The sequence below is a fragment of the Lytechinus variegatus genome, chromosome 1 (assembly GCF_018143015.1).
Source record: "Lytechinus variegatus isolate NC3 chromosome 1, Lvar_3.0, whole genome shotgun sequence".
NCBI classification, from domain to species: Eukaryota; Metazoa; Echinodermata; class Echinoidea; order Temnopleuroida; family Toxopneustidae; genus Lytechinus; species Lytechinus variegatus.
The window spans coordinates 37,195,408-37,208,722 of record NC_054740.1 but is presented as its reverse complement, the minus strand read 5'-3'; the positions used below and the strand labels follow the sequence as shown (position 1 = coordinate 37,208,722).

At 37.4% G+C, this 13,315-nt stretch overlaps 1 protein-coding gene across 1 annotated transcript in view; it reads left to right on the top strand.

The window, feature by feature from the left end:
* Positions 1-13,315, top strand: part of LOC121413130 — a 39,066-nt gene that overhangs the window by 17,039 nt on the left and 8,712 nt on the right. The window contains exons 9-12 of the mRNA XM_041605896.1: positions 5,848-5,905; positions 6,876-7,020; positions 11,459-11,498; positions 12,003-12,054. Of these exons, the coding sequence (XP_041461830.1) occupies positions 5,848-5,905; positions 6,876-7,020; positions 11,459-11,498; positions 12,003-12,054 (295 nt within the window). The remainder of the gene's footprint in view (positions 1-5,847; positions 5,906-6,875; positions 7,021-11,458; positions 11,499-12,002; positions 12,055-13,315) is intronic.

Sequence of the window (13,315 nt, the reverse complement as noted above, 5' to 3'; positions counted from 1 at the left end):
TTTTCCACATGGGGTACATAAAAGATGTCAATGACATCATTTACAGTAGGAAATCACAAACCATAATAATAATGATAATAATAGGCATTCAAATAGCGCCATCTATGTAGAAATATTCTATTCCGAGGCGCATTGTTATTATTATTACCCCGACTTTAGCTCGAGCTGCCTTTCAGCGCTCATGCATTCAAGGAAATAATCCTGCCGGGTACTCATTCACCTCACCTGGGTTGAGTGCAGCACATTGTGGATAAATTTCTTGCTGAAGGAAGTTATGCTATGGCTGGGATTCGAACCCACGACCCTCTGTTTCAAAGTATGAAGACTGATCCACTGGGCCACAATGCTCCATCAGTATACAAAGCATGGTACAAAATAAATAATGCAAAAAAACTTTGACTATAAAACAACCTTAGAAATCATTACATGAGACAATCATTGTTATCAATCCAAAGCTTTGAATCCGGTTTCGTCCCCATGAACGGGGGTACATTGTAGCTGGTTTCACCTCACACTTGCAGCAATTGCCCTCTCCCCCTGCCTCCAATTTACCCAATTCAGTGTATCCTGGTTCAATAAAAAAAGAAAAACGATATGAGTGGAGAAGCAAAGGTCAAAGGCCGAGCTCTGTAGCTTTCCTGATCACTGTATATCAGCTGCGGCCAGGACTCTGTTCTGCTGGACTAATTCTTCAAGTGCCCAGTACCCGTCTGAAAACTTACGGGTAAGCCTGAGCCAAATCAATTTTAAAATCGGTGTTCGAACGATGTCATCGAGCGCCGGTGCATATTTTGCAAAATCGGTGCATCGAAAAAAAAAAAATAACAAAAATAGATCAAATGTCGGCCAGCCGCCCCCATTCGTTTCGTTTGGTTCCTCACAATCATCAAAATAAACAGTAATGTCTAACTCAACTACTATTTACTAGTAATTGTTTTATATTCCCCCTAAATGAAACTGATTTTGTAATTATGATGCCTATTCACCATTAATTTGAAGTTTATTTCGATCAGAGTTTGAGCCTTACTTGTCTGCTTGTGCTGTGATAATTTATGCATGATGAATTCATGAATGGAGCTGATCTGAGTCACTGCTATTGATTGCGCATGTGCAATACTGTGCTTTAATCAAACCAGAAAAATAAACATTGCTTTTATAAACAATATTAATATTATGACCATAGAACATTATTTAATCGTAATATTTTAACAAAAACTTGCATATGATAATCATTAATATGAATTTATAGCTTGATGTAAATCATTTACATTTCATTTCAATTTTTAATTACGGATATCACATCATGATGGACATGAATGCACTTGTCTAAAAAAAATTATCACGTCAGGATTGATTCTCGAACATTGTCAATATGCAGATGCATAAACTCTTTTTTCATGATTGTAATATCACCATATAATAAAATTTTTTATGACAAAAAGAGAAAATTATGTTTGATATTTTTCCCCATCAATTTGAAGCTCTCTTGTGGCAAACTTTGGGCTCTGAATCCATGAATGGAAATATGTCATACGTTATTGAATGCGCATGCGCATTGTGCTTCTTTTTCAAAAAATAATGGCAGTAATAATACTTCCTTGTAAACATAACATACTTTGCAGACATTGTCAATATTTTTAGTATGGTCACAAAATCTTATAAAATCGTAATTACATGTATTTAACATCCAATAATTTATATAAATTTAGAGCTTGATCCAAAACATTCATCTGTATTTCAATCTGCGTATGCTCTTCACTTGTGGCAAAAAAAAGGATTATCAGGATTAATTCTCGAACAACGGTCATAACTCATATTCCACAATCTTTCCTCACAATCGTTATATCAGCATTGAATACCAATTCAAATGACCATCCAAAGAAAATTACGTGTGATATGTATTCCCATCAATAAGGAGCTCATTTTGGATCCAACAACATCTCAGGCGAGTTACAGTGCTCTTCACTAGTAGAGCACTATTTTGCCGGCAAGCACGCCTGTCGTTATGGGAGAGTGAGTGTACGGGGCTGCAGATGGGGCTGTAGTGTGTGCGAGTCCGGACTGCGAATGCTAGTTGACCGAAAATCATTCGGATCGACTCTGCTTGATTCAATAACAGGGTTCCCACAGAAATTGGAAAACAGAATTCCATGACTTTCCCATGACTAAATTGCTGCTTTCCATGACTTGCTTTCTGGCATGGTTTCCAAAATCAGACACATTATGATGGCCTCCATAACCTCCCCTCACAGTCATCCACTCCACCCAACACCTTACTCATGACATGTACAGCAACATGTATTATCATTGGTAAATGGTCTTTTTCTGACCAGAGTACAGTACCATTTTCGTTTCACCAACATCAAGATTCAAAATTGTCTTGAACACAAACTCATGTAATTTCTTGAACTGACAGATTTCCATGAACTTTTTCCAAATTTTCAGAGCATAGCATGCAGATCTTGTCACAAAAGTGAACTATACAATAGATGTAAATGTCATATTTTCCAGGCATATTGAAATTAGGATCCTGAATTCACCTTTACTACAAAACTTCCACATAAAAGTCATGGAATTCTGTTTTCAAATTTCTTGGGGAACCCTGAATTATATGAAGATGAAACACTTTACATATGTCACACATGAGCCAATTATTACAAAAGAGTGACATTTAAGTTTTAGAATAAGGTGACATGAAAAAAAAGGCTAACAACGACATTCTCATCCTAAAATTCTCAGCAAAGTGCTGCATATAATTCTACATTACAAAAAATGAGGCCATTTGTTATACAACTTGAGAATACCAGCTAAATTAACAAGTGTATTTCTCTATATGCTCCAAAAATAATGATATCTTGAAAATTGGACATTTGATGCCTATATTGGTATTTCATCAAACTTCATTTTCAAGTAACTTCCAGAGAGGACACATTATTTGACGCTAAAATAGCAATAGAAACATCTTGTGTAACTAAGAGATTCAGAACCTTTTGAATGTATTGTGTTCTGATAGCCATGCTGGTAGTGCTTGATCAGTTGTGACTTGATATGTCAACTAATTGCCATGAATGCTGAGTAAAATTGTACAAAACCTGAAATTTATATTCTCTAAAAACAACTAAGAACGCAAAACTGGTTACAAAATGTGACATATTAAAAATACATTGACTAATTGGCATCTTATATCATTGCAAATAAGATGAAATTTTCTGTAGTCTGGTTGTCCAAATTTAATGTCAGGAGCAATCAATTTATTCATGGTCATGAGTATTTTGAGTGAGGAATGTGGATTGTGGCTGTGTTATACATGTATTCACAAAACCTGTTTTATTAAATGTTATTTCAACCTTGCTAGCCCTAACATTAAGTACCCCAGGGAACAAATCATTTAGCAGTAGTACTGGCAACTAAGCAACACTGCAATTATAGTGAAAGTGGAAATTACAGTGAAGGTCAGGATTGGGGTAATTACAGTGTACTACAAAACAGTACAACCAGGAACCTAAATGATGCTATATGCAACTGCATGCTACCAACACTTTTCTGATAGCAAAAGCCAAAAAATGCAAAATGAAGTGGAATGTACATATATGTAACATAGTTCTATATGACAAAGTCCATGCATGTACCCACAGACACAGTTTATTGTTCTACTTTATTTCTACTAGCACTCCTACTCCTTAAGCTTGTCCCGCAGCTGCTGGATTTTCTTCTCCAGGGATTTTTGTTCCTCTTGTTTCTCAGTTGCCTTCTTCCGAAAGGCATTTGATTTTGACAGCAGTGTAAAGTCCTGTTTGTTCTCAGCATCCTTGGCTAGCTGGTCAGCTTCCTTTCGGACAGTCTGTATTGTGTCATCCACGAGCTTTATCTTTCCAGCTGTCGTAATGTTCTCTTGTATTCCTGCTCTCTTCTTTGCTCTCTGTGCATTCAAGTTGCTCTTCTTTACCTCCTCCAGGTACTGGTCATACCTCATTCTGGCAGCCCGCACATGTCTTTTCATATCCCGTGTGAGGGGTATGCTAGTGAAGGATGGGGTTGTGGCCTGGACACTGTCATAGATGGTACGCAGGGCTACGATTGTTTTCTCCTTCATGTTTTCAACCAGGAGATCCTTGTTCACTCAGTAGCCCATCGCAATTGAGGCTTGCCCATGTGAGAGGGTGAGGAGAATCTTGACTACTTCCCACAGTTTATCATACAGTACTTGGTGCCCTTCATGTACTTGCACAGGAATGTATCTAGCCTGCTGTTGGTGTTTTGGTCAGGCTCAGGAGTGAAGGCTTTGAACTCTTCCAAATGTTGTTGCCTCATGTCAGCAAAGAAGCCCTTGTATCTAGACAACAGCTCATCACACTGCTCACTTATTCTCCTCCTCTTTGCATTCATGAGTGTCTGCAGAACCTTGTCAAACTTTGCAAAGGGCCTTGCACTTGTCATCTTTAACTTCTTGCAGCCATGATGCATACTCTGGGTCATCCAGCCAACGGTGCCGGAAATAACACTTCTTTGACATGACTGGATAATGATGAGACCTGAAAGAAATCTCTCCATGATGCTCAAACTGACACAATTTAAACAAAATTGAGTCATTTTGAGCATCTGGCATACAGTATTGAGAAGTGTGGTGTATCAGTATGCTGTGAGCGAGAGAAACTCTACATAATGCTAGCTACCACCCCTGTGCATATTATGCTAGCCACCACCCATGTACTAGCACCTCTACGCACCAGCATGCCTGCTCACCACAAGACCCAAAACCACTATCAACAAAACAGAATGTATGCAGACTACATGACTGTAGAACACATAACATTGAAAAGCTCTGGAGGCAAGGGACGCCACACCCTTTCAGCTTTCCACTGGAAACAATGTCTTAGGAGTTTTGTAGAATTTGGGATGTCACAAAACTGGGAAAAATGGAAATTATGAACATCAATTTATAATAGCAGAGTATGATAATAAGTATGAGAGAACTTTGTGAGACACAACAAAATGGAAAGCTGCCATAGCCATGAGGTAAATGAAATTCCATGACTTTTCACAAATTTTCCAAATTCCCTGACTTTTCCCTGACTTTCCAAGACCACAAATTTTTCCAGGATTTTCCATGACCGTGGGAAGCCTGAACATGAATCATGTCTTTAATATTGTTTCACTTTAGACTTATATGTTGTCATCTGCAAATATTATTGTTTAAGATATTTTGGGAAGAGTTCTGCATTAGATCTAGTCCCTTTGTTTGTGATCATAGAAAATACAAACAAACTAACTTTTGCTCTGTCATCTGCTTGTGCAACGCTTACCCTCCCAGCGCATACCACCATCGCAGTAGCTACACCGATGGCCGTAGCCAAAAAAATTTACTCAATTTTCCCTGCCTTCAAAATTCGATGCATCAATGTTCGATCGAATGAAAGCTGTCGAACACCGGTTTTCAAAATAATCGATATGACCCAGGCTTACTTACGGGGATTCTTTGCTAATCCCACTTTGTGACTGTAACAATATTGAGACATCCAAACCTTAACCTTTTCCAGCAACTTTGTGTATAATGTGTGACACGTAATCAGGAGCCGGCGCCTTTGAATATTTTTTTACAGATAAATGGTGCTATACAAATGACGTTCATCATCATCACCTATTGAGGCTTCTCCAAGAGCAATGTGGTTAAAAGATAGATAAGCAATAAAAACAATTACAAATTTGCACTTAAACGTGGAACCTACCCCTTCCCCCCCCTTTAATTGAATTTGTGGGACATTTCATGAAAAAAAAATTATAATTATTATTCTGTATATTCTATGATTAGATTAGTGTTGTCATATTTGTTTCATGCTTTCATTCCAGGATTAGAAGAATATTCAAGATGTTTGGGATGGAAGACTTTACAAGAGTTCGCATACAGGTGAATTTTTTTTTCAAAGATACCATACAATGCATAAGGTAATTAGATGTTGTTTGAAGGTTTGCATGGTGGCATGTACAATTGCTGATGTGGTTTACGGTACACCATGTGGAGTGTTATAGAAACAGTGGATAGAAGTAGAGAAGAAGTGGATAGGCGAGAAAGTGGAGATTTGAGAATAGAGTATTCTTTCTTGAAAATAGTCCTGAAAAGGACTGTAAACCAGAAGGAATGTTGAGTGAGAACAGCTTGAGTAGTAGAGCTGATGAGGAGATGCTGGCTTGAGTCGGCGAGTAGAGATGATGAGTAGTAGAGAGACTCGACGTTTCGGACAGGTTGACTGTCCGTCTTCAGGAGTACTCAAGCTGTTCTCAATCAACATTCCTTCTGGTTTACAGTCCTTTTCAGGACTATTTTCAAGAAAGAATACTCTATTCTCAAATCTCCACTTTCTTGCCTATCCACTTCTTCTCTTCTTCTATCCACTGTTTCTATAACACTCCACATGGTGTACCGTAAACCACATCAGCAATAAGGTAATTAGACAATGAATCACATTTACTTCATAGCTTGCATAGAATTGATTGTTAAACCAAATGAAATTTTTGTCAAACATTTTCTAATATGCTTTCATGATTGTCTGCTTTTGGTTTGCTTCATTTTCTTTCTAACCCAATTATAATTGAAAGTTAATGTGATAAGGACTTTGAAAAGTTATGGTATCTGTATCAAGTTTATTATCATTATTATCATTATTATGATTAAATCACTCTGATAGTCTTCTTTTGTGTAAAAAATCTCCCAAATATTATAATCAAACCAGCTAAATTCTTTTGTACATTATTTACCATACTTTTCACAAATTCTACTCAGAGTATTATTGAAGTCTCACTATTCTCGATTGTGTATATAGGTAATGATACAATATACATGTTTATTGTATACTTCTTCATATACTTAAACTTGACAGATGCTTGGTTCGGAGGAGACGTATGGAGCTAATGCCAGAGACTTGAACCCAAGAGAAGCTGCTATCTGGTTAGCAGTAGAACACCCGCAGAAAGAAGCCTTACGCATCTTTGCTATGGAGCTTGCTCCAGCTGGTACAGGCATGGGTAAGCAAAAGAAGTAGTCGAAAATAAGAAGAGTTTTCAAAAACTTATTTATTTAGGACTGGGCCCAATTTAATAAGCAGGGCCCTTGAAACAATTTTTTTAACAAGGGGTGCTGATGTAAATTTGACAAGCAAAAAAAAAAGGTTTCACAACAAAATGTAGGTCTTTTTGGTTATATTTATCCATTTTACCACACCTACCAGAATTCCAGGGGGTGCTGCCAATGGAGAATATCACACGCAGCAACCCCCAGGAAAATCATGGGGGGGGGGCACCCCAATCACCCTTGCTTCCCATGGCCATATGTACTTCTGATTATTGAAGGTAACTTAATTTTTTAGCTATGCATTACCCAATGGTTGAAACTATAAGAATTTTGTAAGAAGCTGAAGAGCCTATTCTAGAAAGCTGAAAGCCTTTGATTAATGTTGTAACCCGCAAGTGAAAACCCGAACCGTACCGTCCCGTATAATCCAATAATTTGCAAGCGGGACCCGCTGACCCGTCGGGTTTTAACCCGCAAGTCAATTTATCTTTGAAAAATGAAAAACATTATTTCTGCAATCCCCACAGGCTCAAATCAGGAAAATATATGTCTACTACTACCTAGCCTAGAGTGAATTTACTTACAATTTGCAAATTCGCCTTTTATTCCGGAGAGAAAATGTTTTTTGGGTGACTTTGTACCACGAAATGGGTCCGCTCTGATCTCGAAATTGAAAGCATTACGCAATTAACACCTCGGATCGGAGCTAGCGAGCCGCAGCTCAGCGCGCTAGCTAGCCCAGGCTGCCCAGCAAGGATCGGCAGACGGCAATGTTGTTTTTCAGTCCAGGTCGGTCGACACTGCGACTCACAACAATCATAATTACAATATTCAATTCTATGGGACCTCGTCTATAAAGTAATCAAAATTGCAATAAATACCTGGATAATGATACAGTCAATTTTTTCTTCTCGTTTATCTCTATATTATTTCCTTCTGTTTTTGTATTTCATTCGATAATATGGCCGCTAAAACTCGATGTTCAGTTTCCCGTCGCCCGCGTTATGAAATTTGGCCCGCGTTTGAAAATCAAATTCTGAAAATAAACTATTTGGATATCTAGATTCAAAACTGATTTAAAACATTAATATAAGCTTTTCAGTAAGACAATTACTTGTATATCTTGTAAATACCTGCAAATCTTTTCTTTCTTTCTTTTTTTGTGAATGGAATGACGCTGCATGCTCAACCATACCTCGAGGGATGTTCGTGCAGGCTCCACTCAACAACCGTAGAAGTGGTGGAGCCTGCACGAACATCGCTCGAGGTATGGTTGAGCTACCTCAATAAATCCCAAAGTCTAGTAACCTCGCGTTGGTGAGTTATCATACGGCCTAGTACTCATCCAAAATAACTTATCTTATTTGCTAATTATAACTTAAAAATCATTTGTTTTATTTTTCCAGGGGATGAGTTAAATATCAGACAAAAAAAATCATCAAAGCTCAATCTGTTACAAGGCCGACGGGAGACTCACCCACGTACGCATTGGCGCTTGTGCTAGCTAGTCTGAGCTCTGTCTCTCTGCCAGAGCTCTGGGGGACAATTCGCTCTGTAAAGGCCTCAATGATGGTGATTTTCTGCTTCAGACAGAGTTTATATTTCGGGTATATTTTTCAAAACTGCCAATGAAGTTTGATGATTTCTTCATTGTCATGTATATTTAAGTTATTATTATTATTATTATTATTATTATTATTTATATACTGCGCTTTTCCCAGAATGGCCCAAAGCGCTTACAAGAAGAAAAGGAGATTATTACAACTATACAAATGAAAACGTACAATCCTAAAAATCTGGATTGGAAAAAAGAAAGGTTTTAAGTCCCTTTTTAAATGAAGGAACAGATGGTGATTGTCTAAGAGTAAAAGGTAAGCGATTCCAATATTTTGAAGCGGTTATGGTAAAAGTCCTATCTCCAGCCAGTTTCTTAGTGATTTTATATGTGAGACGGAATGGGTCACTGGAGGCTCGTACATTCCTGCGAGGGGTGTATAGGGTCAAACAATCACGCAGATATAAAGGTGCCTGCTTATTGAGAGACTTAAAAACTAACAAAAGTAACTTAAAAACTATACGATGTCGTATGGGAAGCCAGTGTAACGATTCAAGGAGTGGTTTAGAGAAGTGAAATCTTGTTACTTGATAAATTATTCGAGCTGCCCAATTTTGAAGCCTTTGAATGCGATCTACTTGAGTAACAGGAATGTTAGAGAGAAGACCATTGCAGTAATCTAAACGGGACAGAACTAGAGAACGAATTGCATTGTTACAGGCAGATTGAGTAATATATCTTCTAATTCGAGAAATATTCCTTAAATGAAAAGTTACAGTAGTGCATATTTGAGAAACACGGTCAACCATTGACATTTCTCTATCAAAAATTACACCAAGATTTTTAACAGTAACTGAAGGGCTTATGGATATATCGCCGACTGTTAACTTCAGATCTGGCAGATTGCGTAGACTGTGTGGAGAGGCCGCTATGAAGAATTCTGTTTTTGAGTCATTCAACTTCAATTTATTAACTGTCATCCAGTTTCTAATATCTGAGATACAGTTCTGAAGTCGAAACAGAGTGACAACTAAATCTCCTGGGATTTTCGGATTAAATGAAATATACAATTGGGTGTCATCGGCATAAAGATGGTAGTTGATACAATGATGTGTAATAATATTACCAACTGGTAGGGTGTATATAGAATACCCGATAGGGCCTGCTACCGAACCTTGCGGAAGACCAAAATCAAGGTTAGTGGGTTTGGATAGTTTACCAGTAATGTTAACTCTGGAGGACCATCCTGTGAGGTACGACTCAAACCATGACAGAGCTGTAGATCTCACACCTATTCTGCTGTAAAGACGAGATAAAAGAATTTTGTGGTCGATCGTGTCGAAAGCAGCAGATAAATCTAAAAGTGCGATCAAAACAACTCTGTTACAGTCAAGGGAAAACATGATATCATTTTTAACTTTAACCAATGCTGACTCTGTGCTATGATGCGACCTGTAAGCAGATTGAACAGAATCAAACATATTATTGCTTTCGATGTGTTGAACTAGTTGTGAACAAGCTGCTTTTTCAATGAGTTTAGCAAGGAAGGAGAGATTAGAAACTGGTCTGTAGTTTGAAAGTTCATTTTTATCCAAGTTCGGCTTTTTCAACAGTGGTCTAACAATTGATTATTAATGAGTTCATTCTCACCAAATTTAGACTCCCCCATAGAGAAATACAATTTTCGTGGAGATCTGCGTTTTCAAAGAACTTCAGGAAAAGTAAGGGTATGTGGGCCTTTATTACATGGCCAAGTACTGGAATTAGATGGAGTAAAAATTAGATATTAAATTCATTTATATCAAGTTCAACTCACAGTCTCACCCACACAAACACACCCACAGCCAAGATTCTAGGCATGAAAAAAACTTTAAAAATCATACAATATTAAACAACAAGTAATAATTAATTTAATAAGTGAACAGGTATTCCTCAAAATACAAAAACGTAGCATTTGAAAAGAGCCCCTGAAATATTGCAAAAAAAAATGAAAATGGAGCCCCCCCAAAAAATGATTAATTATTCCCTTGCTTCAAGTTCCACAGAATAAAGTGCGTTAAAAGGTTACAAAAGGTCAAACTTTCATCTTCTGAAAAATAATGAATAATGAAATCGGTTCCTCATTATGAGCTGGAAAAAATGGGACGGGAAACTCAACATCGAGTTTCATTGGCCCATGCGGTTGCTTTTGATTGCGCTGCATGCACGCACTGGCGCTGGTCCTTTGAAAGAGAGCAACTCGATGTACATGTATTTATCATGTTGAACTGTCTCAGACTCAGTCCTGTTCACTATTCACAAGACAAAAATACGCCGGCATTTTTAAAAGGAAATATCTACGTCTCTAAAAGAATCTGCCACGTAAGAAGCACATGATCTTAACTCAATTTTCACTATGAATGTTTTTATTATGCGTCGTTTATTCTCCCTTTTTTTCGCATGACGGTCTGCGGGTTTGAGAATGAACTCGGCCCGGCCGGCGATCGGAGGCATACCGGCAGGTTAACCCGTACCGCAACGGGTGCGGGTTACAACATTACCTTTGATGCATAAATGGTATCCTCTAACTTTGGCAACTCCAATTCCCCATAGACTTTGTGTGGCATTGGGTATTCTAGTAATTGTGGACATCACTGTAATTTGTTGTATTATTTTGTTATCTTCTTCTCTTTGTCTTTCTTTCTTTATCTCTTCCTCTTTTTCTTTCTTTCTTCTTTCTATCTCTCTTTTTCTTTCTTTCTTTCTTCTCACTGTCTCTGCTGCCCCCTGCCTCTCTCTTTAATTCTGTCCTCAAACCTCCTTCTATCTCTCTCTATTCACCATCTCTAATATCCTAGCTCCTGGTTTGACTGGCCTGATTGGTGGACGACCAAAAGCGTAAGTATTATCATATAATCATGTGCAGTTTATATACCGAATAAGTACAATTTTTATCAACATCAATGTAATCTACAAAAGTACTCATTTCACTATTGAATTGAAATGTCATTTTTAGTATTAATGGTAATTCAGTTTATTTTTTAAAATTTTTTCTATTTAGTTAAGTTTAGTTCAATTATAAAATCATTCAATATATGTACAAAGTAAAATGAGACAATCAAGATATAATCTGATTAAGAAAATTGGAGAGTAAAGTGAAGGTAAAAAAAAACATGTTACACTCAGTCCCGTAATGCCCAACTTTTTTTTTTTCCAGTCATTCATGTACAGGTTATAATATTCAGAGAAATATATATTATGGTTGCAAAAGTCAGTCTAGTGAGAAATATGAACATTTAATAATTCTCAACGATTAGTGAATCAACATGGTGAAAGATATAACCTCACCATTTAACAATTTAATCATTGTTTCTCTTTGAAATCTGTCCATTTCTATCACAGATCACCGATCTTGAAGCTTCATTCATTCCTCTACCCCAAAGACAAGGTTCCAGTAAGTATAACCTTCATCAAGGGGGTGTGTCAAGAAAATAGTCAGCACTGACTAAATATTCAGTTCTGACAGTTACCATAGTAATAGTAAGAGACTAGGGGGGGGGGTGCTTCACAAAGATATAAGTATGACTTAGAATTGCACTTAAATGCTGACACGTACACGATATGCAATCTTATGATTTATATGCAGTAGTGCACATCCTCTTAGAATGATCTGGGGCCCAGTGCAGAAAGAGTTGCAATCAAACCCAACTCAAAAGATCTTGTGTAACTTGATTTTCAGCCAATAAAGTACCCGTATTCGGGATTTGTGCTTGATACTTTAACTTGCATTTAAAGGAGACACTCGAAGAATCCAAAGTATTTTATAATGCCTTTTTGTGGTCATCATTGTAAAGGGGAAGTATTACTAATCAGATATATAACTTCACTTTTCAAAATAGTCATTAGAGTTTGCAGAAATCAGCTCTCAAAAATGATTTATTTTCATGCCATATTTCTGCCTTCCATCGGTCCTCTTGCGAGCTCCAGCTGAGTGACGTCACACAATGAGCGTGAGCAGCTGAGCTGACAGCAGCCCATTGAAGACGATCTTTCCAATCAGCGTTTTTTTTGCTCTTAGAATTGTTTATTCCTCACAAGATTGGTCTTGTTATATAGATAAAAGTTTGAATTTACTGAACAGTGAAATAAAGCGCACATTTAACGTATTTTGGTAACCGATATTTAGCTTAGAAAAAATGATTTTTTTTCAAGAAATATATTTGAATAAACAAAGCATATTTTCACTTAGAAATCACACTTGCGACAAATTGATATTATAATCAATATAAAGCATAGACATTCTTCGTCACGACTGAAAAAAAATTATGAAATTTCATTACGTAACAAAGTCAGGAACCACAAAATAACATGGCAATATCCATCGCGAAATGATTGAAATTGCAGTTGAATTGCCGAAACATGATTAGCCCACAGCGGCGAGCGGACTTTGTTTGATATATCTTAAAAGCACACCACAATGTAGGGAGTGGTCTGTGGCCAAACGTGTTGGCCATCGTTTTGTCGTGTGCGAGGACCCTGGTTCAAAACTCGGATTACCTTGGTTATTTTTTTTTATTCCTTCTCGCCCCCCCAGCTTTTTTTTCTTGTGAAATCCCATTCAGACCTGTATTTATCAAATCTTATTTAATTGCTGCTTTTGATTTTCAAGTTCTTGATTAGATTCTACTCTTATTTGGGATGGGAGGGGTACAGGA